The following is a 24,476-nucleotide window of genomic DNA, read 5'->3' on the forward strand; positions in this document are numbered from 1 at the left end:
CTTTTCTCTACAAGCAGTTGAGAACACATATGACTGCTTTATATTTACTTGCCTTAACATTTTAGAAGTCTTAATGTAAAAGGTTGTGTACCTCATTGTTGGCATGGACAGCTGTGATTAAATAGGCTTGTTCTTGTTCATTTTATTCTCTAACAATCTGGTTGGTACCTGTGCCAACTCTGTTAGCCAGGCACTGTCTGTCACCCAGGGAAGGAGAGCAATATGAAAAAGAAAACCACAGAAACATGCTAAGGGGAGGGGGGACCGGGGAAGGGAGGAGAGAGAGGGGAGAGAAGGTCTGTGACATAAAACAAACTGCTTGAAATTTTTCAAAAAAGCATTAAAAGATGTCCTGCAAAGTCTGTCTCCTATCCTTGGGCTTTTATTTGTCCACATTCTTTTCTTCATATCTCACCCCACGCAGATAATCAGGTGTTGTGTAAACAAATATAACAGCTATCAAATTATGCATACTATTCTGTAGCTTGCCCTTAAGAATATATGTTGGTATATGCATAACCCATGGACGCAGAGTGGGGCGAGGGGTGGGGGGAACTGGGGGGTCAATGCGGGGAAAAGGGGGACATATGTAACATTTTCAACAATAAAGATTTTTTTAAAAGAATATATGTTGGGGGCTCTGCCAGGTAGATGGTAGTGTCGTCCCGATACACCAAGATTGCAGGTTCAATCCCTGGTCAGGACATATACAAGAGTCAACCAATGAATGCATAAATAAGTGGAACAACAAATTGATGTTTCTCTTCCCCTCCCCCCCTAAAAATAAATAAGTTCTTTTTTTTTAAAGAATGTATGTTAGAGATCTTTTCATATCAGTATAGAGAAAACTTCCTTCATGGTATTCCATTGTGTGGATGTTTCATAATTTATCTAATAGTTCCCTATTAATGGGCATTGTTCATATTATTTTACGTATATGCAAATGTATGTTTAGAGTAAATTGTAATCAGTGGTGTTGCTGGGGAAGCAGGTAAATATATTTATAATTTTGATATGTATTGCCCTTTTGTCCTTCATAAGGGTTTTTACTGATTTTTGTGTATAAATAACGAGAGTCCATTTCACCACAGCCCAGCCATTAGTGTGTTACCAGTTTTAATATTCACCAATCTGAACAGTATATTCTTAGGGTAACTTTAATTTGTATTTTTTCTCATTGTGGTTTTATTGTTCACATTTCCATCTTTGTTCTCTTTTTTGGGAATTTATTTTGGTATATAGTGTAAGGTATGGATGCAACTCAGTTTTTTTCAGATGACATCTCAGTAATCTTAACATAATTATTAATTGATAAACTGTCTTTCCCCACTATTTCGAAATGCCATGTTTATCACAGATTAAATTCCTAAAAGTAATTCTTAACTGACTGACAATAGCATGCATTTATCCTTACAATTACTTGTCACTTTATATTTACTTATCATACCCAGCTTTAAGTCTAATAATTTGTCAAAACGGTTTTTAGTGATCAATGCCTATAATTATGTACCCTAACAATGGAACTAAAACTTATTTCCCCAGTCTTATCATACAAACAAGTAGCAAATGCAGTACAAAGAACTGTTTTTTTCCTGATTCATTTGAGAATAAGTTGCCAAATAAGGTCCCACAAACCCAATACTTGAATGTGTTTATCTTACTGACAAGATTTTTTATATAACCCCCCAGTTCAACAATCATGTCAAAATTAGCTTTGGCATATTATTACACCCTGTACATGTTTAGCCAGTTTTTCATTTTGTGTTACATTTAGTTGTCATGTTTCTTCTGTCCTCTTCAATTTGGAACAGTTCTTCAGTCTTCCTGGATTTTCATGACCTTGACATTTTTGAAGATTTACAGACCAGTTATTTTGTAGAATGTTCCTCACTTTGCATTTATATGGTGTTCCCTCATTATTGAATTAGGGATCTTCTCCTCGTATCTAATTGCAGGCACATTACGCTATTTCTGTTTGTTCTGTTATTGGTGTTCCCTTTGATCATCTGATTAAGATTGGGTCTACCAGGCCTCCGTACTGTAAAGTTACTTTTTTTATCCTTTGTAATTAATATTTTGTGGAAAGGTGCTTTGTGACTATGAAAATATCCTGTTCTTCAGTAACTGTTCAATTTATTCTTTTATGTACATCAGCATAGATGTGTGGTTTTCTATTTTATTGGATGGGTTACAGTCCACTTGATCATTACAGATTTTGATTTTCAAATGGTTCTGGAAATGGCCAGATTTTCAGGCTGGTTCCTGTGTGTCTTTCACATACCCTGTCATTGCTTGAGTACTTTCGTACTTTTTACATAACCAACTGTTCCAGATTTCTCCTTAGAGGCTACCATTGTTACTGATTTATTGTCTCTTTCCCAAGATATGTTCTACATATCCGTGTGTGTGTGTGTGTGTGTGTGTGTGTGTGTGTGCGCGCGTGTGTGTAAATTTTACTTTATGTGAGTTAAACTTTTAATAATCACTTGAGAAGCCCACCCTCATGTCTTCTTCCAGCCATTAATCCCATGATAATCATGGCTGTGAGCTCTTTTTTTTTAATCATCACCTGAGGATATGTTTTTCATTGATTTTTAGAGAGAAACATTGTTTGGTTGCCTCCTGCACGTGACCAGGATGGAACCTGCAACCTAGGTATATGCTCTGACCAGAAATCAAGCCCACAACCTTTTTGTTGCACAGGATGACGCTCCAGCCAACTGAGCCACCTGTCAGGGCATGGCTGTGAGCTCTTAAGTCATAGATTAGTTCTGCCTACCTTTGAAATTTACATGTAAAGGGTATTACTCAGTATGCATTCATTTGTGTCTGGTTTCTTTGGTTCAGCATATTGTTTGTGAGATGCATCCATGTTTTTGTATATTGTAATTTATTTTCATTGCTATATAATGCATTATCTGAACACACTGCAGTTAACCCTAAACTGTTGATGGACAATAAGAAAGATTTTAACACATCTTCAGTAATTGAGCAAGCAAGTGGATTACAAATCGATAAGGATATAGAATATTGAACAACACAATTAAAATTTTGAGCTAATTGTTATATATATAGACCACTATACTCAACAACTGAAGAATATACATTTTTTAGGTGCATATGGGATATTTATCGGAAATGACTATCTTAGATCTTAAAGTAGGTCTTAGCATGTTTTAGAGGATTGAAGCCATACAGATAATGTTTTCTGACCAAGCCTAATTAAGCTAGGAATTAAAAAGATTACCTGGGCAATCTGCAGATGTGTGAAATACAGTGATACATTTTTAAATAGTCTGTGGGTCAAATTAGAAATCACAATGGATATTAGAATATATTTTGCAATGAATTAAAATGAAATGATGATATACCTCAATTATAGGTTACTAGAGTCCCAATGCACAAAATTCGTGCGGGGGAGAGGGGTATCCCTCAGCCCGGCCTGCACCCTCTCGCAGTCTGGGACCCCTCACTCCTAACTGCCCACCTGCTTGCTCCTTACTGCTCGCCTGCTTGCTCCGAACCACCTGTCTGCTTTCTCTTTACCACTTAACTCGCTGCTCCTTAGTGCTGCTGCGGAGGCAGGAGAGGATCCCACTACCACCGCTGCACTCGCCAGCCGTGAGCCCAGCTTCTGGCTGAGCGGTGCTCCTGCTGTGGGAGTGCACTGACCACTAGGGGACAGCTCCTGCATTGAGCATCTGCCTCTGGTGGTCAGTGCGCATAATAGCGACCAGTTGTTCTGGTCGCCCCACTCTAATGGTTGCTGGGCTTTTATATATATAGACTAGAGGTCTGATGCACGAAGATTCGTGCAAGAATGGGCCTTCCTTCCCCTGGCTGCCAGCAGTGCCTTCGCTCTGGCCGGAGCTACCTTTCCGCCTTCCCACGCTGCCCAGAGGCCCGGAGCGGCTAGGGTGGTGTGGAATGCAAGTGTCCCGCCCCCACCCCCAGCAGCTCAGTGCCTGTGTATGCAAATTAGCTTGCCATCTTAGTTGGGTTAATGTGCATACTCACTCCTGATTGGCTGGTGGGCGTTGCAAAGGTACAGTCAATTAGCATGTTACTCTTTTATTAGGTAGATAACTAACACTATGTTGAGAGGTAAATTTTTAGCCTTAAATATATAAGGCTAAAATATATAAGGAAAATAGAAAAGGCTGCATAAAATCAGTTGTCTAAATATGTATATTATTTAAAAAGAAATTAAAATTAAACCCAAGAAAAGGAAGGGACTAATGAAGAAAAGAGCTCAAATTAATGAGCTCAAATTAATGAATTAATAATGAATCAAAAGTTGCTTTTTAATCTTTTTTCAGATTTTCTCCCTTTAGTTCCTTTACGAGTACCACTTCTTCACTGCCTCTTTACCTTGTCATCTACCTCCTTTTAAACTTCCAGTTTGAGGGAAAATTAAAACAAAGAAGTGGACAGTCTTTCCTTGTGTTTCCTCCACACTTCTGAGACAGGTTTGGCTTTTCAAAAGCAACTTTACTAAAAAGTACTAAGAAGGCCCTAGCCAGTTTGGCTCAGTGGATAAAGCATCAGCCTGCAGACTGAAGAGTCCCGGGTTCAGTTCCAGTCAAGAGCACATGCCTGGGTTGTGGGCTTGATCCCTAGTAGGGGGTGTGCAGGAGGAAGCCGATCAATTTTTGATCTTCCTCTCTGAAATTAATAAAAATGTATTTTATGAGGACAAATAGGTGATACCTTAATCAATAAAGAAATTAAAAAAATAAATTGTACACTTTCAGATTGTTAAAATGATAAATTGTATGTTATATGCATTTACCACAATAAAAAAATGCAGATTTATTTTAAAAAAATGTATTTTAAAAAATACTGAGAAGAAACCAAACAAAAATAAGGTATTCCTTTGAAATGACTAAAACTGTTACGTTCCTATAAAGATGTTAAAGAAAAGAAAGAAAATGGCATCAAGTTACCAATATGGGAAATAAAATTGGGACAACACTATAGATCCCACAGGCACTAACAATGTGTCAGAAGGACATTATGAACAATGTCATACTAATAAATTTGAACATTTAGCTGCAGCATCAAACATTCAGAGTAATTAGATAATTTGAATAGAAAAGTTTTATGTGCCTTAGGCAAACTTACACAAACACAAATAGGAATACTTATTAGCAGACTTGGTTGTAATAGGAAAATCTGGAAATGACCCAAATATCTTATCAGTAGAACATTTATGAATAAATTGTGGTATATTGTACATAGAGGTAATATGTATCATTAAAAGTGAATGAACTAAGGCATGGATGATTCATGGACACATAATGCTGACTAAACAGAGTGCAGAAGAACCCAGAGTGTGATATCATCTATAATAATAAAAGCATAATATGCAAATCGACCAAACGACCGAACAGCAGGACGACCATCCGAACAACTGTCTGGACGACCTTCCGGATGACCACACTATGACACGCACTGGTGCCAGTCAAAGTGGGTGCGATGCAATTGGTCGCCCCCCCCCCTCCCCCCCCGCTATCACCCCACAATCCCCCCGCAGAGGGAGGCCCAGGCCATTGTCCAACGATGCCCCGCAGAAAGAGGCCTAGGCCAGCCAAGCAATTGCACCCCATGCCTATATCCCTGGGGGGGGGGGTGTGTGTGGGGGTGGGTGGGCAGCGCTGCACAGATGGCAAGCAGTGGCAGCAGCGGGGGCGGGGGAAGGAAAGCCCCGATAGGCCCTGATTGCCAGCCAGGTCTAGGGATCCTACCCGAGGGTTCCCGGATTGTGAGAGAGCACAGGCTGGGCTGAGGGACACCTTCCCCCCGCTTTGTGCACCAGGCCTCTAGTTTATGTAAAGTGTAAAACTGCAGAACAATACCTTATGTGTCTATCCTGTGCATAAAGGACTGCCTGGGAATGAGAAACGGTGAATTCAGGGTTACCTCTCGGGGGAGTAGACAGACCTGCCTAGGAAGAGTGCACAGGCAGCGTCTTCGGGTTTGGTAATGTTTTATGTTAAAGACTATGTTTGGTATGTAGTTACATTGTTTTTATACCTTTCTGCCTGTGAAATGTTTCGTAGTTAAATCTTACAAAGAAAAATGATCCAGGTAAAGAGGTAGAAGAACCTTCAGGCGTTTTCACGAACAGAGCTGCGCCTGGGCGGAGAGACAGACACTCACACTTGGCTCTCTGCCTTTTCCTGGGGGTGCAGAGACGGGGTATGTGTTCACCGAGCCACGTAGGCCTCTCTCTGTGAAGCAGTCAGGTCACAGGACACGTTTTCCTGCCAGCCCGGTGCAACATTTTGAGAAGACTGCTGGTGTTAAGGAAAATAGCACCTGAAGAGACTAAACACAGTGTAAATCATTTTATGTGCTTAGAATGGTATGGGCACTGAGGGACAGCTGTTGTTGCTCATGGCTGGCTTTTTTTAGAAAACACTTAACCATTTCGGTTGTGGAGGGGTCGCAGAGGGTCTGCCCCTGGAGGCATTGGCATGTGAAGTGCTGTTATGAGTGGGACTGTTTGTCCCCCCCCCCCCCCCCCCAACCTTCAGTGTCTGTCTCTAGAACAGTGTGTGCTCATTCAATGTTGATTAGCACAATATACCATAAAACTACTCTGAAATTATTTTTTCCGTTCTTTTCCTAACTATTATCACGGTAACTATTGTCTGTATTCTGGGGATTTTAGGAGATCATGTAGTCTCAGTCCAGAGGTTTCACCTAGCACATTCTTTGGTGTGAAAGAGCATGGACTTGCCCGTAGCCTGCAGCAGTCCCCGGGAGAGAACAGTGTCACCGCTAGCTGCGAGTTGTTTTCCCCTCATCACTTAGCTCTGTGTGAAATGGAGGAAGGGTTTAGATCAGAGCGATGTTTTTGTAGCATTCACCGGCACCACGCTTTTTCGGCATAGCAGATTCATCAGTTCTAAAAGAAGGTAGTCTTTTTGTGGTAATGGAAATGTTCCCTATCTTGATTGTGGTGGCGGTTACACAACACATTTGTCAAAGTAATTGAAACTGTAAATAGGTTAATTTTATTGTGTATAAATTATATCCTAGTAAAGCTGATTTAGAAAAAAACACCACAGATGAACCAAAACAATATCACAAAATCCATAAATTAAAACTCATTTCCGCTAGATGATTTTAAAGAAAAAGGTTTTCTTTCAAATGATGTTAACATTTATAAAAATATACGTATGTTAGTACTCGAGCGTGATGGGGAATCTTTTTGACAAAAAATAACCTATTTTAAAATGAATTGTGGCTCTGGTCATATGCTCTTTGATTTTCTTTCTTTCTTAAAGCAGCATTTCCCAGCTCAGCTCACACTTGACTGAATACACTGATCGATTATCTGGGGATTAACTAAGCCTTCTCATTTCCTGCTTTCCCTTTCTGCTCCTCTCCAGCAGGCCAGGGGCCTTTGTTGTCTGGCCTGTGGACTGAGATAAGCTACCAGGGCATGTTTGTATTAGAAAAATGGCTGTACATGGAACAGTTATAAATAGAATAACAGGTTTTAAAGGTTGCAATCTTTGTTTTGGTTTAAGTCAAAAGGAGAGAAGAATAAATAAGATGTTTAAAACAAGATAGACTCGTTTACATAGGAATGAAAGAGGAAAACACAATTTTCAGGGTTCCTACCAATCCCCCACCTCCCCTTTTCTAAACCAAACTATTTGAATTTATGTATTGGCAAGTTGAAAATGTTTCCTGGCTGTAGTTGGATTCCTGTTATCATGCAGGCTGACTTTATTTAAATCAGTGATAATTTCCAAACCTATATTTGTACTCCTTAAACGTGCAAATACTCATTCAATTCTAAAAATTGCCATGCTGCTAAAAGATATATTATTTCACTGTACTTCCAGCTGTGCAGTTTTATTCAGAAAGCAATGGTACAAAAAGGTTATTACCTAGAGAGGAATTTTGCTGGATTCACATACAATAGGTATGTTCATCTTTATAAAAGACTAGAGACCCAGTGTGTGGGGTCCCTCGACCTGGCCTGCAACCTCTCGCAGTCCGGGACCCCTCGGGGGATGTCAGATAGCCGGTTTTAGCCCAATCCCTGCAGGCCAGGCCTAGGGACCCCACTGGTGTACGAATCCGTGCACCGAGCCTCTAATATGCATATAAGATCTTTGGTTAATCTCTTCCCACCTTCCCGCTCCCCCCTTTCCCTCTGAGATTCATCAGTCTGTTCCATGTTTCCATGCCTGTGGTTTCTGCTCCTGCGTTGAGTGTCTGCCCCCTAGTGTCAGTGTGCGTCATAGCTACTGGACAGTCGGTCAGTCACTTAGGCATTTATATATATAGATAGATGGTTCAATATAGTATTGTAAGCCAAATGTCTTTTTTTTTCCTTAAAAGTTTGTTCTTTCAGGTTGCCAATTGTCTCAAGAGAGAAGCAGTACATATTTTTGAAATGGCAACCAAGTTGCCTAGAGTTGCAGATTGCTAAAGTTACCCAGGCTAGTGTTTCTGCGTGCATGCTTTCAGCTCAGTATGTTCGCCATTGTTTTAAAGTGCACCTTTTTAGTGTAGACCTATTTATGTTGTTGGAATCAAGCTTTAAATGTTTCTCTATCATGAGCTCAATTCCAGAAAGAAAAATACCTTGAATTGATATGAGAGGCTTCTTATATAGATTTTTCTTCTTGTTACCAAGAAGTTCCAGCTCACTACTGGAATGTCTGATTGTATAAATAAAAAGAAAATCTATTTTTAAATTACTGTCTCCCTTCTGAACAAATGTGTGCTTTAAAAGCCACAGTCATGGTTCTGCTTGGGGAACATGCTCGCGTTGTTTAAACTACCGGCTTCAGGGGAGGGTGTCCAAGAGCCTTTGTGCCGCTGGTTTCCTCGGCCCACTGAGCAGGCCCTTCTCAGGGAGGGTGTGCAGGATCAGCCCGTCTTTGTAATTGCACCAGGCACCATTTGCCTTTTTTCACGCCCATCCTCTCAGAGTGCACAGTGCCGTTTTACAAAGGCTAAAGACGTGTGATATATCTCAACCGATTGAGTGCAGAATCAGATAGGAAAATGTTTTCTTAAGTTAACATAAAAGAGATTTGTAAAAACTTAAGTATTACTCATTTCCTAAATTTTCTTTGTTTTAAAAATTATAGTTATCTGTTTAATTACTTATGTTCTGGGGTTATTGTTAAGTGAATTAGTAAAAATCTTTAAAGTTAAAGAAGTCCCCCTCCCCCAATATGGTAAATATTGACAAGTCATAACACATACAAAGCAAAGTTCTTTGAACCCCTCAATACTTTTGAAGAGAATAAGCTGTGGTGAGTTGAGCAAGTTTGAGAACCACTTCTGTAAAGCACATGCTGACTCAATGAAATCTTTTCAAGCTATTTCAGCATTAGTTTTTAATAGCAAAATTTGTGTGATGTATCTTTAATCATAAGTTAATTTATTTTAAAAATATTGTGATAGTTTAAATTTAATTTGTGAAACTTCTAGAGAATTTTGGAAGCGACAGACAACTCCCCCCCCCCCCCGGCCCCCCTTCTTTAACTTCCTTTTCACCACTGCAACACCTGATTTGTGTAGTGCTAGCTGACTTTTCTGGCCACATCATGTCTAACAAGACATTAACTCCCCCACAATTAGTAAAATCACCACTACTATTCCACCATCACCAAACAACAAACAAAATATTGCAAAGATATCAAACTTTATAGTATTTGGGCTTGATTTAAAAAAAAAGAAATTCAGCCCTAGCTGGTTTGGCTCAGTGGATAGAGCATTGGCCTGTAGACTGAAAGGTCCCAGGTTCGATTCCGACCAGGGGCACATGCCTGGGTTGTGGGCTTGATCCCCAGTGTGGGGTGTGCAGGAGGCAGCTGATCCATGATTCTCTGTCATCATTGATGTTTCTATCTCTCCCTCTTCCTTCCTCTCTGAAATCAATAAAAACATTTTTAAAAAAGAAATTCAGTGAATGTTTCATTTCATTTAGTAGGGATTAAGGGTGATTTGACAGTTTCTTGTGGCACTGACTAGGAACAGGTATTTTTTTCCTCCTTTCTGGGGGAAATCTTTGGGCCAAATAGAAAAGTTGTGATTATGGATTTATTAAATATATCCATAGCTGTGGTGAATAGTGGCTTTTAGGCAGAGTTTTATGTTGGTTTTGAGCAGCAGATTTTGGGGACCCAAGTATAGGGTCTTAATTTATCTGTGAAATGTCAGCTTCCTGATTTGAGCCTTCAACCGCACTTTGGGACGTTTTAAATCCTGGATCTGACATTTAGTATTTTTATCAGGATGATGTACATATATCAACAGGATACATGTGGGCAATTGCAGGAGTGCTCTCAGGTTTGGGATATCTGTCCCCATCTATGAAGGCCTCTTTTAAGAGTAGCTTATCTGTGTGTGTGACTTAAATGTACAAGGACAGCAGAGGTTACCTAGTGACTGACTCCTGTCTAACGAGGGAGACCAAGAAGTAGTTTCCCCAAGGCTATCCCTGTCCTCACTTTGGTCTCTCGAGCACTGCAGATATTTCTATTCATGCACAGTGTAATCGTAGGTAGAATGTGCTGTAGTAAGTTTGCTCCATAGTTGGCAGTTGAGAGAGGATTTCATTTTCATGCACCTTCTTGGTCCTACCAAAATACTGATTGCATTTTGTCCAGATTAAACTGTAAAGATAACCAAAAAGCAGGCATTTGTTTAATAAATAAGACAACATTAAGAAACGGTGATTTTGAAAATGATTTCTGATCATCAGAGGCTGTGCTTCAGCGCACTGTTAGTTGCATCATCTTTCTGGGGGTTTGTCTGTATCCGGTTATTTGTACATCTTGGTTGTGAACACTGTAAAGCAAGGTGGAACCCTACCCTGCCAGGTCCACCTGCTTCACCATCTGCTACAGGTGATGTAAATCCTCTTACAGACCCAGATGCTGATGTAATCTTCTGAAAGCAGTCTTTTGGATTGAGTGCTACAGGTTTGGGAAAGGAGCTGTAACCTTGGTTCTAGTGCCGAAAGGCAGTAAGCAGCTTGGTCAAATGGGTATGGCTTGTTTATCTGTTTCTTTCATCTGTTTATTTATCTTTAAAGAAAGAATTCATTATGCTTGTTCAGAATAGACCCCAGTGTACTTTCATGTTATGTCCACTTACAAATGCCAATAAATGATAAATCAGCGCTTGTATTAGGGTTCTCCAAAGAAACAGAACAGAGTGTGTGTGCATGTGCGTGTGTGTGTGTGTGTGTGTGTGTACACACACATACATACACTATAGGAATTGTCTCATGAGGTTATGGAAGCCAATAAGAGTATGGTTAATATGCTGTCTTCAAGCTGGAGAATCAGAGAAGCAGGTGGTATATAATTCATTTCAAGTCCAAAGGACTGAGAATTGAGAGGCCACGGGGGTGTAAGTCCTGGAGTCTGAAGGCCGGACAACCAGGAGCCCCACTGTCTGATGGCAGAAAAAGATGGATGTCCCGGCTCAAGAAAAGAGATAATTTGCCTTTTCTTCACCTTTTTGTTCCAATCGGGGCCCCCCAACAGGTTGATGATGTCCACCCACATCTGAGGACAGATCTTCTCAGTTTACTGGACCAAATTCTACTCTCTTCCAGAAACACCCCCACAAACAGACCCAGAAATAAAGTGTTACCAGTTACCTGGGCGTCTCTTAGCCCAGTCAAGTTGAGACACAAAATTAACCATCATACCACTAAACAGGATTCTGTTAGACACTCGTGGGGTGGCCCCGAGAAAGGAGAGGTGCTGCAGTCAGTTTTCCACAGGTCAGATGATCACCTTGGGAGATGGGTGTAGACAGGAACTCGGTCAGATGGTGTTCTTTCAGGCCCACTTGCACACTTAACCTGAGAACATTGGGAGAAGGGCATTTTAGGACAAAGCAAAAAAATGGCTACTTTGTTTACTCGGTGGAAATAAGAAATGTAGTCAAATGGAAACAGAGTGTTTACTTAATGTCTCAGTACATTAGGGAGATCTGTGCATGATAGTGTGTTTATTTAGAGGAGGTACTCAGCCCTTCACTTCCTCTAAGAAGGAAGCTCTGCTTCTCTCTCTGATCTCCTGGTACCACATCAGAGCAGAACTCTGAGATGGGTGGACCTGGAGGGCCCGAGCCCTGGTAGCACTTAGGTTTTCCTGTACTCTTTCATGGCCTTTTGAGCTGTAGTGGCTGTAAAGCTATAGGTAAAGCTATTTTCAGATATAGGTATAGAAAATGGTCCATTCCTAGTGTCTTCTGTTAGGAGAGTAGTGGCTTGAAATATTACAAGATATTTCCTATCTGACTTCATTTTACTGATCTCAGTGTTTATCCACAGAGTAGTAATAATCACCTCACTGATACAGAAAGCATCTTTTAGATTGGATTATGTGTGCGCATGCCTGGAGTTATCTTTGGCCTTCAAATAATAGTACTCTTTGACCCCATTGACTGTCCCTCCCCTCTCCCAAAGTCAGGAATGATTGAAGCAGGTCTTAGTGAGGATGATCTTCCCAACAGGCATTGCCTTGTGGGTGCAGGTGGGCCCTGAGGGGCTGAAATGCAACTTTAAACCATCTGTGCAGCAACTGGGAGGGAGGCATGTTGTCTCTGGTGGGCTCTTTCCCCCTCTTGCAGGCTTAGTAGACAATTCTGAATTATACAGTAAACTCCAAGACTTCTATCTATAACTGTCGACCTTATTATAACCATCTTGTGGAAATGCACGAAAAGTTTCTGCAAAAGGTATCTTTTTAAACCACACTGTATGCAAATGTTAAGCCACTTCAACTTCCCAAGTTTCTTGGAAAAATTTTATTGGCTCTTCAGCTTTATCAAACAAGAAATCTGGTCTGATTTCACCTGAAACTGAATCTAGATCTTTTATTATTTGAAATGTAAAATCCCAAGAACTAAGCAGGTAAAATTAAATTTGGGTTTGTGGAATTGTTCACTTGATGAATCCATCTTCATATCCTGGTTAGTCTTTGACCAGATCTCTGTCACAGTTGGTAACAGTAGAGGGACTAGAGTGGCCTGTTTGGCGGGCTTCGGGACCCCTGATGGTATCTGCCAATACCTGGTAGGTGATTTATGGGGCTGAAAAGATCTTTCCTCTATAACGCAGGTGAATTTAAAATGATTGCTCTTCCCATTCTGATTTGGGGGCCTCCTCCATACGTGTAGAGGAGTCTCTGCACCTGTCGGTCATTTCTGAACTCCTGTCCTTCTCTTCCTACGCCCACCTCCCTGTGTTAAAACCTTTTCCCAGAGGATGATGATAATGCTCCTAGGAACGACTCAGATTGGCTATTTAAATCAATTGAAGTACTTAATTATTAATAACCATGAAAAATCTGTATGAAAGGTCCTGGCCTTGGATCTCGTATTTGTGTCGGGATGGTTGTGTTGATAAAAACGAACCCGTATCCCTTCAACAGCGGCCTCCCGTTGGCTTTTCCCGTCTCCCTTGCCTTCCTTTCTCCCTTTGTTCATGATCTCGTCCTGAATGTTGAATTTCAGTTCAGAATGTTTAATTCATTACTTCTCAGCCTCTTGGCTGACACTCAAAGCTCTCGGTGCCCTCCTCTGCTCCCAAACATCAGGCTAGCTTTTTCCTAAACCCGGTGGGGGTGAGTCTGTCTTCTGTTAAGCTCTTCATTTCCTTAAATTTACACAACCCCTCATTTCAGGGAAATCCTGGCCGGGCATGTGGAAGAGCCCACAATTTAACCCAGAATCAGCTCCTCCCCCTTTTTGCACGGAGCCACTCCTGTTGAAACTATTGTAAGGAGATTGGAGGTGCTCCTGTTCGGTGGTTTCCAACCACCTGGACGCAGTCAAAATCTCTCTCTCTCCTCTCCTTAAAGAGAAAACGGTGGGAAATGATTTACTTCCCAGTGGGCTCTTCTCTCTACTCAGAAATATACCCTAGGGTGCCCTCACATAGGAAGCTTCTCACCACATTCTGTTTAAAATGTGTCATTTATAACCGCTTTGACCTTTATGCAATTGTACAATTATATCACTAGTCAATAATGAGGCATATTTGTCAGATATACTTGATATGCTTCTTGAATTGTTGCAAAAGCGAAGATACATCCGCCTAATTTGCTACATGATTTGTTTTTTTATTGCTATTGCTAGCATGCTTTTTGAATTGGAGAAAAGTAAATTTATAAGCCACTTCTTATTATAGCTTGACTCCTCTTTTCATCTGTAAAACAGGGTGGTAATATCCAGCATTTATTGAGAGCCAACCCACTCTACTTATATTCATTTATTTAATCCTCACAACCTAATGAGCTAGAGACTATTATTTTTCCTCATTTTACATATGACAAAATTGGAGACTTAGAAAAGTCATTTGCCCGAAGTCACACAGCTTAGTAAGTTGCAAAGCCGTGATTTAAACCCAGGTGGTTTGGGGTTGAATCAGATTCACACCTACCTTTAGTTTTCTGTGATTTTGAGCAGAATCTGACTGCGGAGGAGCGGGAGGAAGACGATTTTCTGTGGCTCACGTTTGAGCAGCACCCGTGTGCCTGAGGGGCTTGGGTAGCTTTGGGGAGAGGGTGTCCTCTCTGCTCCCTTCTGGTGTTCCTCCGTGCACTGCTTCCACGGAAGATGACATTTTAATTTGTAAAACCTTTTTAGGGTGGTAATGCTAGCTAATGCCATTATGTTGATGTAGAGAAAACACCCATAATCCCATTTTATCTACTTGGTTTTGTCTGGGGAAGAAATCTAAGCATAAGCCAGATGGAATGGGACCATAGAAATAATCTTGTCCTATCCCTTCACTTGTTGTGTGGCTTGGTGACTCCACTAAGGTCACCCCCAGCTAACTAGTGATTGCAGACAGGCCTAAGATCCCGGATTACCTAATTTCAGTTTAGTACTCTCTGAAACAACTACTGCCTCCCTTTATAGATGTTTAATCTTTAACCAAATTTCTCATCTATTTAGAAAGAGTGTATCTATTTCAGCTACTTAAGTTTACTCTAGTACCGTTGTGTTATATCTGTGGAATCTAGTGTCTGGAGGCTTTTTAATGCAATGCTGCCGCTTGCTGGTTATTGAGTAGTACTGCATTAGAAAATCCAATAGGCTTTCCGCTGCCTCTGTCAAGTCTAACATTAGGCGTCATAAGTCTAGGTACAAAGAAACCAGAACAGTAATTTTGTATGTGTGTATAATAATTAACTGTGTTTGGGTTAGAAGATAACATAAATATTATACTTCAAGAATCACTGCCTTGGTTCTGAAAAATAGACATTGTACGGTTGCCATTTATGGTACCTTTAAAAGGTTTTTTCTGTTGCCTGTGGTCCATGTTCTTCACCTGACAGTACTTGACCTAGGTTTTATTCTTACCATTCTGATTTAGCTTTCATTAAAGAGGAAACTGTTAGACCATTGGTTTTCAACTGGAGGTAATTTGTCCCCACAGGGGACATTTGGCAATGTTTTGGTTGTCACAATGAGGGGGAGGGGTGCTCAGTGTGTCTGGAGGCCAGGGATGCTGCTCAACATCTCACAATACACAGGACAGGTTTCCACACTGACCTAGCTGGACCAGATGGCAGCAGTGCTGAGGTTGAGAAACCATGTATTAGACATTATGTTTACTTAAGTGAGTTTTATCCCCGAGTGCCGTCAAACAGACTGCCCCTTCGCCTGGTTTGTTCCCATGATGAGTGCTCTCATCCTGGGCCTGTTTTTTATACCTTGTCCAGGAATGAAACTGGAGCCCTCTGGCTGCTCTCCTGTGTTTTGTGCCTCACTGCCTATGGATTTGGTCAGCAGTGGGCTAGTGGACCCCACTGGAGGCCAAACTACAGTCAGGATTCAGGTTTTTTCAGCACCACGCAGAACATTTTCCTGTGCTGCACACAGATGGACCATGTGCATGTGGATATGTCTTGTATTTTCTCTTCCTTTGTATCTTTCTTGGGTCTCATCCTTTGCCTAGAAAGAATCCAATGAAATATTTCCCATTTTCCCAGGTTAGATTTTACCTCCTTCATAATTCTCTGCTGGAAGTAATTGTTCTTGTCCATAAGCTCCTATATGTAGCATTCATTCTTATTATTTAACACTAGAGGCCCGGTGCATGAAATTCATGCACGGCGTGTGTGTGTGTGTGTGTGTGTGTGTGTGTGTGTGTGTGTCCCTCAGCCCACTCTGCTTCCTCTCCAATCTGGGACATCCCTCTCACAATCCAGGACTGCTGGCTCCTAACCGCTCACCTGCCTGCCTGATTGCCCCTAACCACTCTGCCTGCCAGCCTGATAGCCCCCTAACTGCTCCCCTGCTGGCCTGATTGACACCTAACTGCTCCCCTGCTGGCCTGATGGCCCCCAACTGCCCTCTCCTTCCAGCCCGATCACCCCCAACTGCCCTACCCTGCAGGACTGGTCATCCCCAACTGCCCTCCCCTGCTGGCCATCTTGTGACAATGTGGGGGCGGCCATCTTGTGATGACATGGGTGGCCATCTTGTGGTGGCCATCTTGTGATGACGTGGGTGGCCATCTTGTGACGATGTGGCGGGCCGCCATCTTGTGACATGAGGGTGTGAGGGTCAATTTGCATATTACCTCTTTTTATATAGAATACTGATTTGTCCTCATCTTCCCACCTGCAGTATAAACAACGTGGAATATAAAGTGCAAATTGTATAAAAAGTAGGGAGTACCCATTATGCAGGATTATTCTTTGTATACAATCTGCTTTATTGAATCTACTTATTTATACACACACACACACACACACACACACACACACACACACACACATCATTTAAGCAGGAAGCATAATGACGGCTCCATTGACATATTTGAGGATTTAGCCATCTCCTTTATAAACATGAGGCATTTCTCAGATGGTAGCTCTCATTCATTTCTGACCTGCTGACTTGTGATGACAAGGTAGAAGCTGCTAAGGAGAGTGATACTGCATTCACCTTGGTCTCTTAAGGCCCTCCCTGGTTGGGAAACTATTTGATGAGGCCACAAGAAGCCTTAGTGTGCTGGCACGTTGAGATGTTTCCCAGCCAGTGGCACAGAGATGATGTACCTCATGGTGTAGCCTTCCAATGGAAGGGCAGCGTTGATTCTGTGTTCTTTGAATGAACTAGAAACAAAGTTAACTTTTAGAGCTAACACAGTTAAGTGTTTTACAAACATTTATGGGACCCTGGTCATCATAGAACTCTCATTATTCACAAATATTTATGTACAAGGTGTTCGATTCTCTGGAAAGTCAAAGATAAATAAACCAGGGTCCATGTTTCATGGACTCTCAGCACCTTCATCACTACTCGTAGCTTGCTGTGTTAGTCTGCCATGTAGCAATAACTGCACATTAAGTGGCAGTAAAGTGGAGGGAGAATGTAACTCAGTCTGGGTGATTGGCAAACCCTGGAGAGATGACTGTGCCAGGCCTTCTTGGGTAAGTTCTTCCTAACGTATTGCCCTTAACGGCTTCACAGTGTTTATATGTATTTATAAATAACACAGTTAATAAATATTTAAAATGGTCAAAAATTAAGATAGGAGCATGTATTCATGTAGGACTATGTAGTTAATGCCAAATAAAAATATATAACATTGAATGAATTAAACTGGGGATATTTATAGATTCAAGTTTGGTCTCCTTTGTTTCCCTTTAATGAGCAACTTTGAGGGATCAGATCAGAGGGGGTGCTGTGGCTGTAATTTAGAAAAAGTAAAATTTGACCTCGTTATTGACTTACGTATTTTTGTGGTCCTGGTGGTAATTGTGTGTTTCCCTCTCTGCCTGTCCATCTGTTTCCAGGGACTTTGTTCATGGGTATGGTATGCAGCTGTGGGCACCTGAAACCCTGTTCCTAATGCTGTTAGATTTTCCTTTTCAGAGTAAGAGGGACCACCTACTCATGAACGTCAAATGGTACTACCGTCAGTCTGAAGTTCCAGATTCTGTGTATCAGCATTTGGTTCAGGATCGACACAATGAAAATGGTAAATATTCCCTTCATAGCTTTGGACAAAGTTTGTTCTAAAAAGATTTATTAAATGGAGATCACTACTATGGACATTTTTTCTAAAATAGCTTCTTACAAATAGGACGTTAATAGAATACTCACTTTCTGCTGAGTTCTTTCATTCTTTCTGCCTTTAAAAAGAAAGAATCTGAGCATGTGCTGATGACGTCTCCCTCTTCAACTCAGAGGAGAGACAGGACTTTTGTGGAAATGACAGTAATTTCTTTTTCTCACCTAATGATGAACTAATAATGCTTATAACCTACAGGATTGTACTTCATTTCTTTCCTCTTTTTCAACAGAGTATGTGTCATTGAAGTTCTCTGTATTCAGGGTTTGAACTTCAGTTTCAAAGCAAAGCTTTCCTGAATGTTTTGGAATTGAGCTTGCATCTTGACTTTCAGAACAATAGGAAGGTTGTTCAGAGCATCTTTTTCCTCCTCTGGCACTGTAGTGTCTACCCAGTAACTCCATGTACACATGAGATGTGAACATGCAATGTCTGTTACGTTCGTTCAGATGTATAATAGCTCCCTTTCATTGATTTTTTTTGAGAGGTGTGCTAGACCTCATGATAGCAGATTTCCATTAGTTACATGTCGCTCCCCACTTGCAGATGAGGAAAATGAGGCTTAGAGATGCTGAGGAAGATGCCAAGGCCAGCTCTGCCCTGATGTCTGTGCCCTTCACTCTTCACACTGCTTTTGGCGATAGGTTTCAATTCGACCAACCATCGTCAAACATCTTACTACTTATTTTCTCCTTCGAAGCTATAAAAATTTCTGTTAATGCAGTTAAATTATGGTTTGTTATTTAAAATAGTAACTTAGTTATTCTTTTCAATGGAAACTCTGTTTTCATTTCATCCTGGACTATTTAGCAATAAAAAATAAGGTGGACAGGATGATTAAATATTTAGTAGTTTACAAATTGCTAAAATGCAATAGTTGTTTCTTCCCTTTAAAAAAAAATTTGTGCTTATTGCATTTCAGCAAACTGGGGGGACTTTAGTAAAAGGTATAAAACACACCCAGCAGAATCTTTGTTTTTGTTCTTTCTGCTCTACATTATTCCTCTTCTCTGTTTGCTGACCAGGCCTGGTTATTTATTGTGCTTTCTTTAGTGGGTGGAGACCCTGGAAGAAAGATTTTGTAAAATTTTCCTAATTGTTTTGGGAAACTCAGTTTTAATATCCTCTTAATGAATTGATTTTTTGACAGACTCTGGAAGAGAACTTGTTATTACAGACCCAGTTATCAAGAACCGAGAGCTCTTCATTTCTGATTATGTAGACACCTACCATGCTGCTGCCCTCAGGTAAGTGCAGAGGGGGTCTCTATGGAGTGTGGGAGGCTAAGCTTCCTGGTCTCTTTTGATTATCGTGGTGTTAACCAGATGACTCCTGTGGTCTCTGGCCAACATTCCAGTGTTAACTGTGTATTATTGGGGTTTGGGAGGTTGCCTGTATTTTCACTAATTTGTTGGGGGTGTAGGGAGGGGACTTTTTTTTTCCTATTTCATTTTTTTATACCCTCTCTAAAGTTTTTTAACAAGCCTTTATTTCCTTGAAAATTATTATCCTGGTGTTGGTCACTAAAGTATTTAGGGTGAAGTGTTTTGATGGTCTGCAGATTATTTCCTAAAGATTCAGTCACTGTTCTGCCTAGGACAGGTGAAGAAATGGAAGAAACAAATATGGCAGCATGTAATTAATTGAGCATGTGATTATTAATCTAGGCAAAGCTTGTAGGAGTTTCATTGACCTATTCTTTCAGTTTTCTGTATGTATGAAAATTTTTCTACTAAAAAGCTCGGGTAGGGAGAATATATTTAAGACTTTATTCTGAGACAGAAGGTAACATTACAGGTTACTCTTAATGTCTCTGGTAATTATGCCAGAAAGTGACCATCAGCCCCTGCTTTGCGCCCTCTGGTGTTTGGTTTCTCCTGTCCCTTTCAAGAAAAGGATGCACGTATAGCCTGGCATATTTTGTATATAAGTGGAAGACTTTGGGCTTCTTAAGTGGTAGAAGCAGCAAGGCAAGTAATAACTTTCCCCACTGGAAATAATAAAGTGATTTGATGGAAGAACTACTTTGTTGTTAAAAAATACAGGTGGGTTTGTTTGTTTGTTTGTTTGTTTTGTGTGTTTTTTCAAAAATGCCATAGGGATATGCTGGCTTTTAGCTTATCTACAGTGAGATACAATAATTTCTCTATTATGTTGCTCTGATGGTATTCAGTAAAACCATCTGGAGTTTCTTATGCAAAGCTACATAACTAAAGCCAATTATTTCAAGGCAAATTAGCAAAACTTTTAATACAGGGCAGGTTTTGGCAAACTTTTGGGGCAGATAATCTTTCATGTGGTCTCTGTTACAACCACTCAGCTCAGCCCTTGTAGCACAAAAGCCACAGGCAGCGCGGATGAGGTGGCTGTGCTCCAGTAACACTTTATTTGTGGACACAAATCTGAATTTAATTTAACTTCCACATGTCAGGAGGTGTATTACTCTTCTTTTGATTTCCTTTTTTGCCATTTAAAATGTAAAAGCCATTCATAGTGCAGGGGTTCTACAGAAGCAGGCGGTGGGCCAGATTTGGCCTGTGGGCCATAGTTTGCCAAACCCTGCTGTCAGGGAAGAAGTGTGCGTGGTTAGAGTTGGCTTCCTATAGGAATTCATAGATAAATTTGGAGAATTCCTGAGGTGTTTTGTAAACTTCTTCCAAAAGTCTCACAAGCTTTTTGCGATGGTGGCTTATGGATCTCAAACTTGCGTGCTGAACAGGGAAGTTAATGGAAAGTTGGATAGATGGCTGGAACCATTACATTGTTAGCTAAGACAAGTAGCTTGATCCCGGGATTATTTCTTATCCTGCTTTGCATGCTTTTCCCTCCTCTTCCCATCTTGTTTCATCAGTTGAGATAAATGATTTCAAACAATTTAGAGTTGAATTCAAGTTAAAGCAATATATATATCCTATCTAATAATAGAGTAACATGTAAATTACCATCACTTCGCTACGCCCACGATTGGGCGGCGGGAGGCTGGGGGGCGGGACTCGGGGTGGCCTATCCGGCCATTGAGAGGCACGGATCTGCTGCCACTGCGGGGGGGCTACCCTGCTGTTGAGAGGCGCAGGGGTCGGGAGTCCCGCCCCCTGTGCCTCTCAATGGCCAGATCCGCAGCCGCTGAGGGGGCCTGCCGCGGACACCCAGCTGTGCCTCTCAAAGGCAGGGTAGCCAGGTGTCCGCGGCAGCCCCCCTCAGCGGCCGTTGAGAGGCGCAGGGGGCGGGAGCCCCGCCCCCTGCACCTCTCAACAGCAGGGTAGCCCCCCTCAGCGGCTGCGGACTATCAAAAGTGGGGGAGCTGGGTGCCTGTCTGCTCCAGCACCAGGCCTTTCAGAAGCCTCCGCCGAGCCAGAGGCTTCTGAAAGGCCTGGTGCACCAGCGGACAGGCACCCAGCTCCATCGCGAAAAGCGAAAGCGTGTAGGGGACCCTACACGTGCATGATTCAATCATGCACTGGTTTTTCACGTGATTGACTTGACTACATTTGAATATTTATCAGAAGTTATTAAGATTTGTAGAGTCTTTATTTTTCATTTTTTAAAATCCTCACCTGAGGATTTATTTGCCATGTTACTTTTTTTACCCTAAAGATAATGTTTTATTGATAGTCAAAGATCTAGAGCAAGCATGTCAAACTCGCGGGCTACGTCCCACAAAGAATATTTTTGCAGCCCAGCCAATATAATGGCATGTGAGAAACTTTATAATAAAAATTTCGTAACTTAATTTTTACAATATCCTGTTACACAAAATTATTAATAATGAACTACAACATTCGCTAATGACTGATTATTATAATCGTGTTGCATTCATTTCCCTTACTCGCCTGATGTGCAGGTGCACCATTTCTCTCCACTAATACTAGCAGCAAATATTTTAGCAACTGATTGCCACATCATTAGTCTTGTACTGAATTGTTTGGTGTGAGCAACAAGAAATATTTCGCTTTCAGAGAACAAGAAAAATAGGTTTATTTGTGTTACGCTTATTAATTTGTGCAGTTATTCAGTGTCTGGTAAGTTAATGTTCAAGAAAAAATATTAATTTTTATTAAGATGTTCTATTATTTTACGTTAATGATTACTCATTTATTTCAGCCCTTTGTATTCAGCATACCTCTATCGAAATAAACCTTCCAAATATGAAAATTGAAGCTTTTGTTTTTTTTGAGGCCCACATAAATGTAAAGCTTGTTTATTTGGCCCATGTTAGCCTTTGAGTTTGACATGCTTGATCTAGAGTGATAGCTTTGTGATTGGACTGTGAACTGTGAGCTGGGCAGCACTTTCAGGTTTCCCGTGCACTTGTAACAATGAATTCTCCAGTACTGGTTTGCTCGAGCAGCATGGGAGGGCATACACGTTTTATCAATTTGAGGGCTCTTTTCCAACATTAATTTGTTGCTGTTAATCCTCACCCTAGGATATTTTTCCATTGATTTTTAGAGAGAGTGGAAGGGAGGAGGAGAGACACAGAGAGAGAAACATCCATTGGCTGCCTCCCTCACATGCCCAGGGCCAGGATCGAGCCTGCAACCAAGGTACCTGCCCTTGACTGGTATCTAACTCGTGACCCTTCGGTCCATGGTTGATGCTCTATCCACTGAGCCAAACTGGCTAGGACTCTTTTCCAACTTTCTGATTATCTGCTTCCTACTTCATGTGATTGTTTAGGGGGAAAAACATCCCCTAGATGTAGATAAAGTTACAAGCTATCACCTTACTAGGAATTCAAATTATAGGAATACTAGAGGCCTGGTGCACGAAAATTGTGCACAGGTAGGGTCCCTAGGCCTGGCCGGCAAACAGGGCCAATCAGGGCCTTCCGGCTGTCGATCAGGGCTTGTCTTCACTGGCTGCTGGCTGGGGCCTTCCTTCATTCTGTGCTGCCCCCTGGTGGTCAGCGCACCTCACAGCAAGCGATTGAACTCCTGGTCCCCGGGAGTTCAAACTCCTGAGGGGACACTTTGCATATTAGCCATATGTATGTGTGTGTGTGTGTGTGTGTGTATGTGTGTATTTTTTTTTTTTTTTGAGTACATTTTCTGGAAGCCTGGGTCCATGAAACCCTAAGCTAGCTGTTTAGGGCTTCTAATCTTCTTTCCATCCCAAATTAGTCTATCTCTGTACTATGTTATGGTCAGCCAGGATTATCCTATATACTAAAAGGCTAATATGCAAATTGTCCCCTTGGGAGTTTGACCTACCGGGCATTCAACCGCTCGCTGTGATGTGTACTGACCACCAGGGGCGCGCGGAACTAAGGAAGGCCCCTGATCACTGGCCAGGCCTAGGGACCCTGCCTGTGCATGAATTTCATGCACCTGGCCTCTAGTAAGTATATAATGATTGAAGTAGGTTAATTATATCTATGTATAAATTCCCCAACCATCCCATAGCATTTACAAAGTTCCTTTACCTCCTGCAAGTTCTTACTTAAGGAGTTTCATGATCCTTCTGAGGTATTACTTTTGCAGTTTAAGATTCATTTCCTGTTTTTAATCTGTTGTTTTTATATGTGAAATAACTTCAACCTACAGCATTTTTATTGTTTTGTCTGTACATGCTTAGTACTTCATTAGATACCATAACTTGTCAGTCATTTTTTAACTTATCTGTTCATCATATCACATGTTATTGAGCCACCAGTAGGGGAAAGATTCTGGAGGTACTGGGGACACCTAACTGAATAACTCTACCCTTGAATACCTCATGGTCTTTTAACAATTCTTTTATTTGGAGCTACTTGGAGACACACAGAAAACTTGTAAGAACTGAGTTTTCATATGTCCCTCCCCAATCTTCCTTAGTGTTTACATCTTACATAACGATAGTATAGTTATCAGAACCAGGAAACTCGCATAGTCCAATACCCTTTACCTAAAGACCCTGTTTGATTTTTGCTAATGTTTTACTTCATTCAGGCTGCTATAACAAAATACCGTAGACTGGGCAGCCTACAAATAACAGAACTTTATTTCTCACAGTTCTGGAGGCTGGAAGTCAGAGATCAGGGTGCCAGCATTTTGAGTTCTGGTGAGGGCCCTCTTCTGGTTTGTACACTGCCGACTTCCTGCATCCTCACGTGGCCGGGAGCAGAGAGGGGAAGCAAGCTTCCAGGCCAGCACCACAAGACCCATTTTGTCCTTCCTCTTTCCTTTGTAACTTCTTCCTGCAGCAGCAAAGAACACGTTCTTATTGTTTAAAATATATGTATATTTACTTGTTTTTATTCATTTCTGGAATACACACAACTTAGTTTCCAAATTTATAACCCATGCCCCTGTGAGAAACACATTTACTGACTAAATTTTTGTCTTTGTCTTATGTATAACTAGAGGCTCGGGCATTGAAAATTCATGCACTGGAGGGGGGTCCCTCA

The 24,476-nt window shown here is 41.3% G+C and overlaps 1 protein-coding gene across 4 annotated transcripts in view; it reads left to right on the top strand.

The window, feature by feature from the left end:
* Window positions 1-24,476, top strand: part of RERE (arginine-glutamic acid dipeptide repeats) — a 387,530-nt gene that overhangs the window by 212,650 nt on the left and 150,404 nt on the right. For all 4 annotated transcript variants that reach the window (XM_079776772.1, XM_079776775.1, XM_079776773.1 and 1 more), the window contains 2 exons: window positions 17,893-17,998; window positions 19,242-19,338. In XM_079776772.1, the coding sequence (XP_079632898.1) occupies window positions 17,893-17,998; window positions 19,242-19,338 (203 nt within the window). The remainder of the gene's footprint in view (window positions 1-17,892; window positions 17,999-19,241; window positions 19,339-24,476) is intronic.

This window comes from Cnephaeus nilssonii (genome assembly GCF_951640355.1).
Source record: "Cnephaeus nilssonii genome assembly, chromosome: 7".
In the NCBI taxonomy this organism is placed as follows: Eukaryota; Metazoa; Chordata; class Mammalia; order Chiroptera; family Vespertilionidae; genus Cnephaeus; species Cnephaeus nilssonii.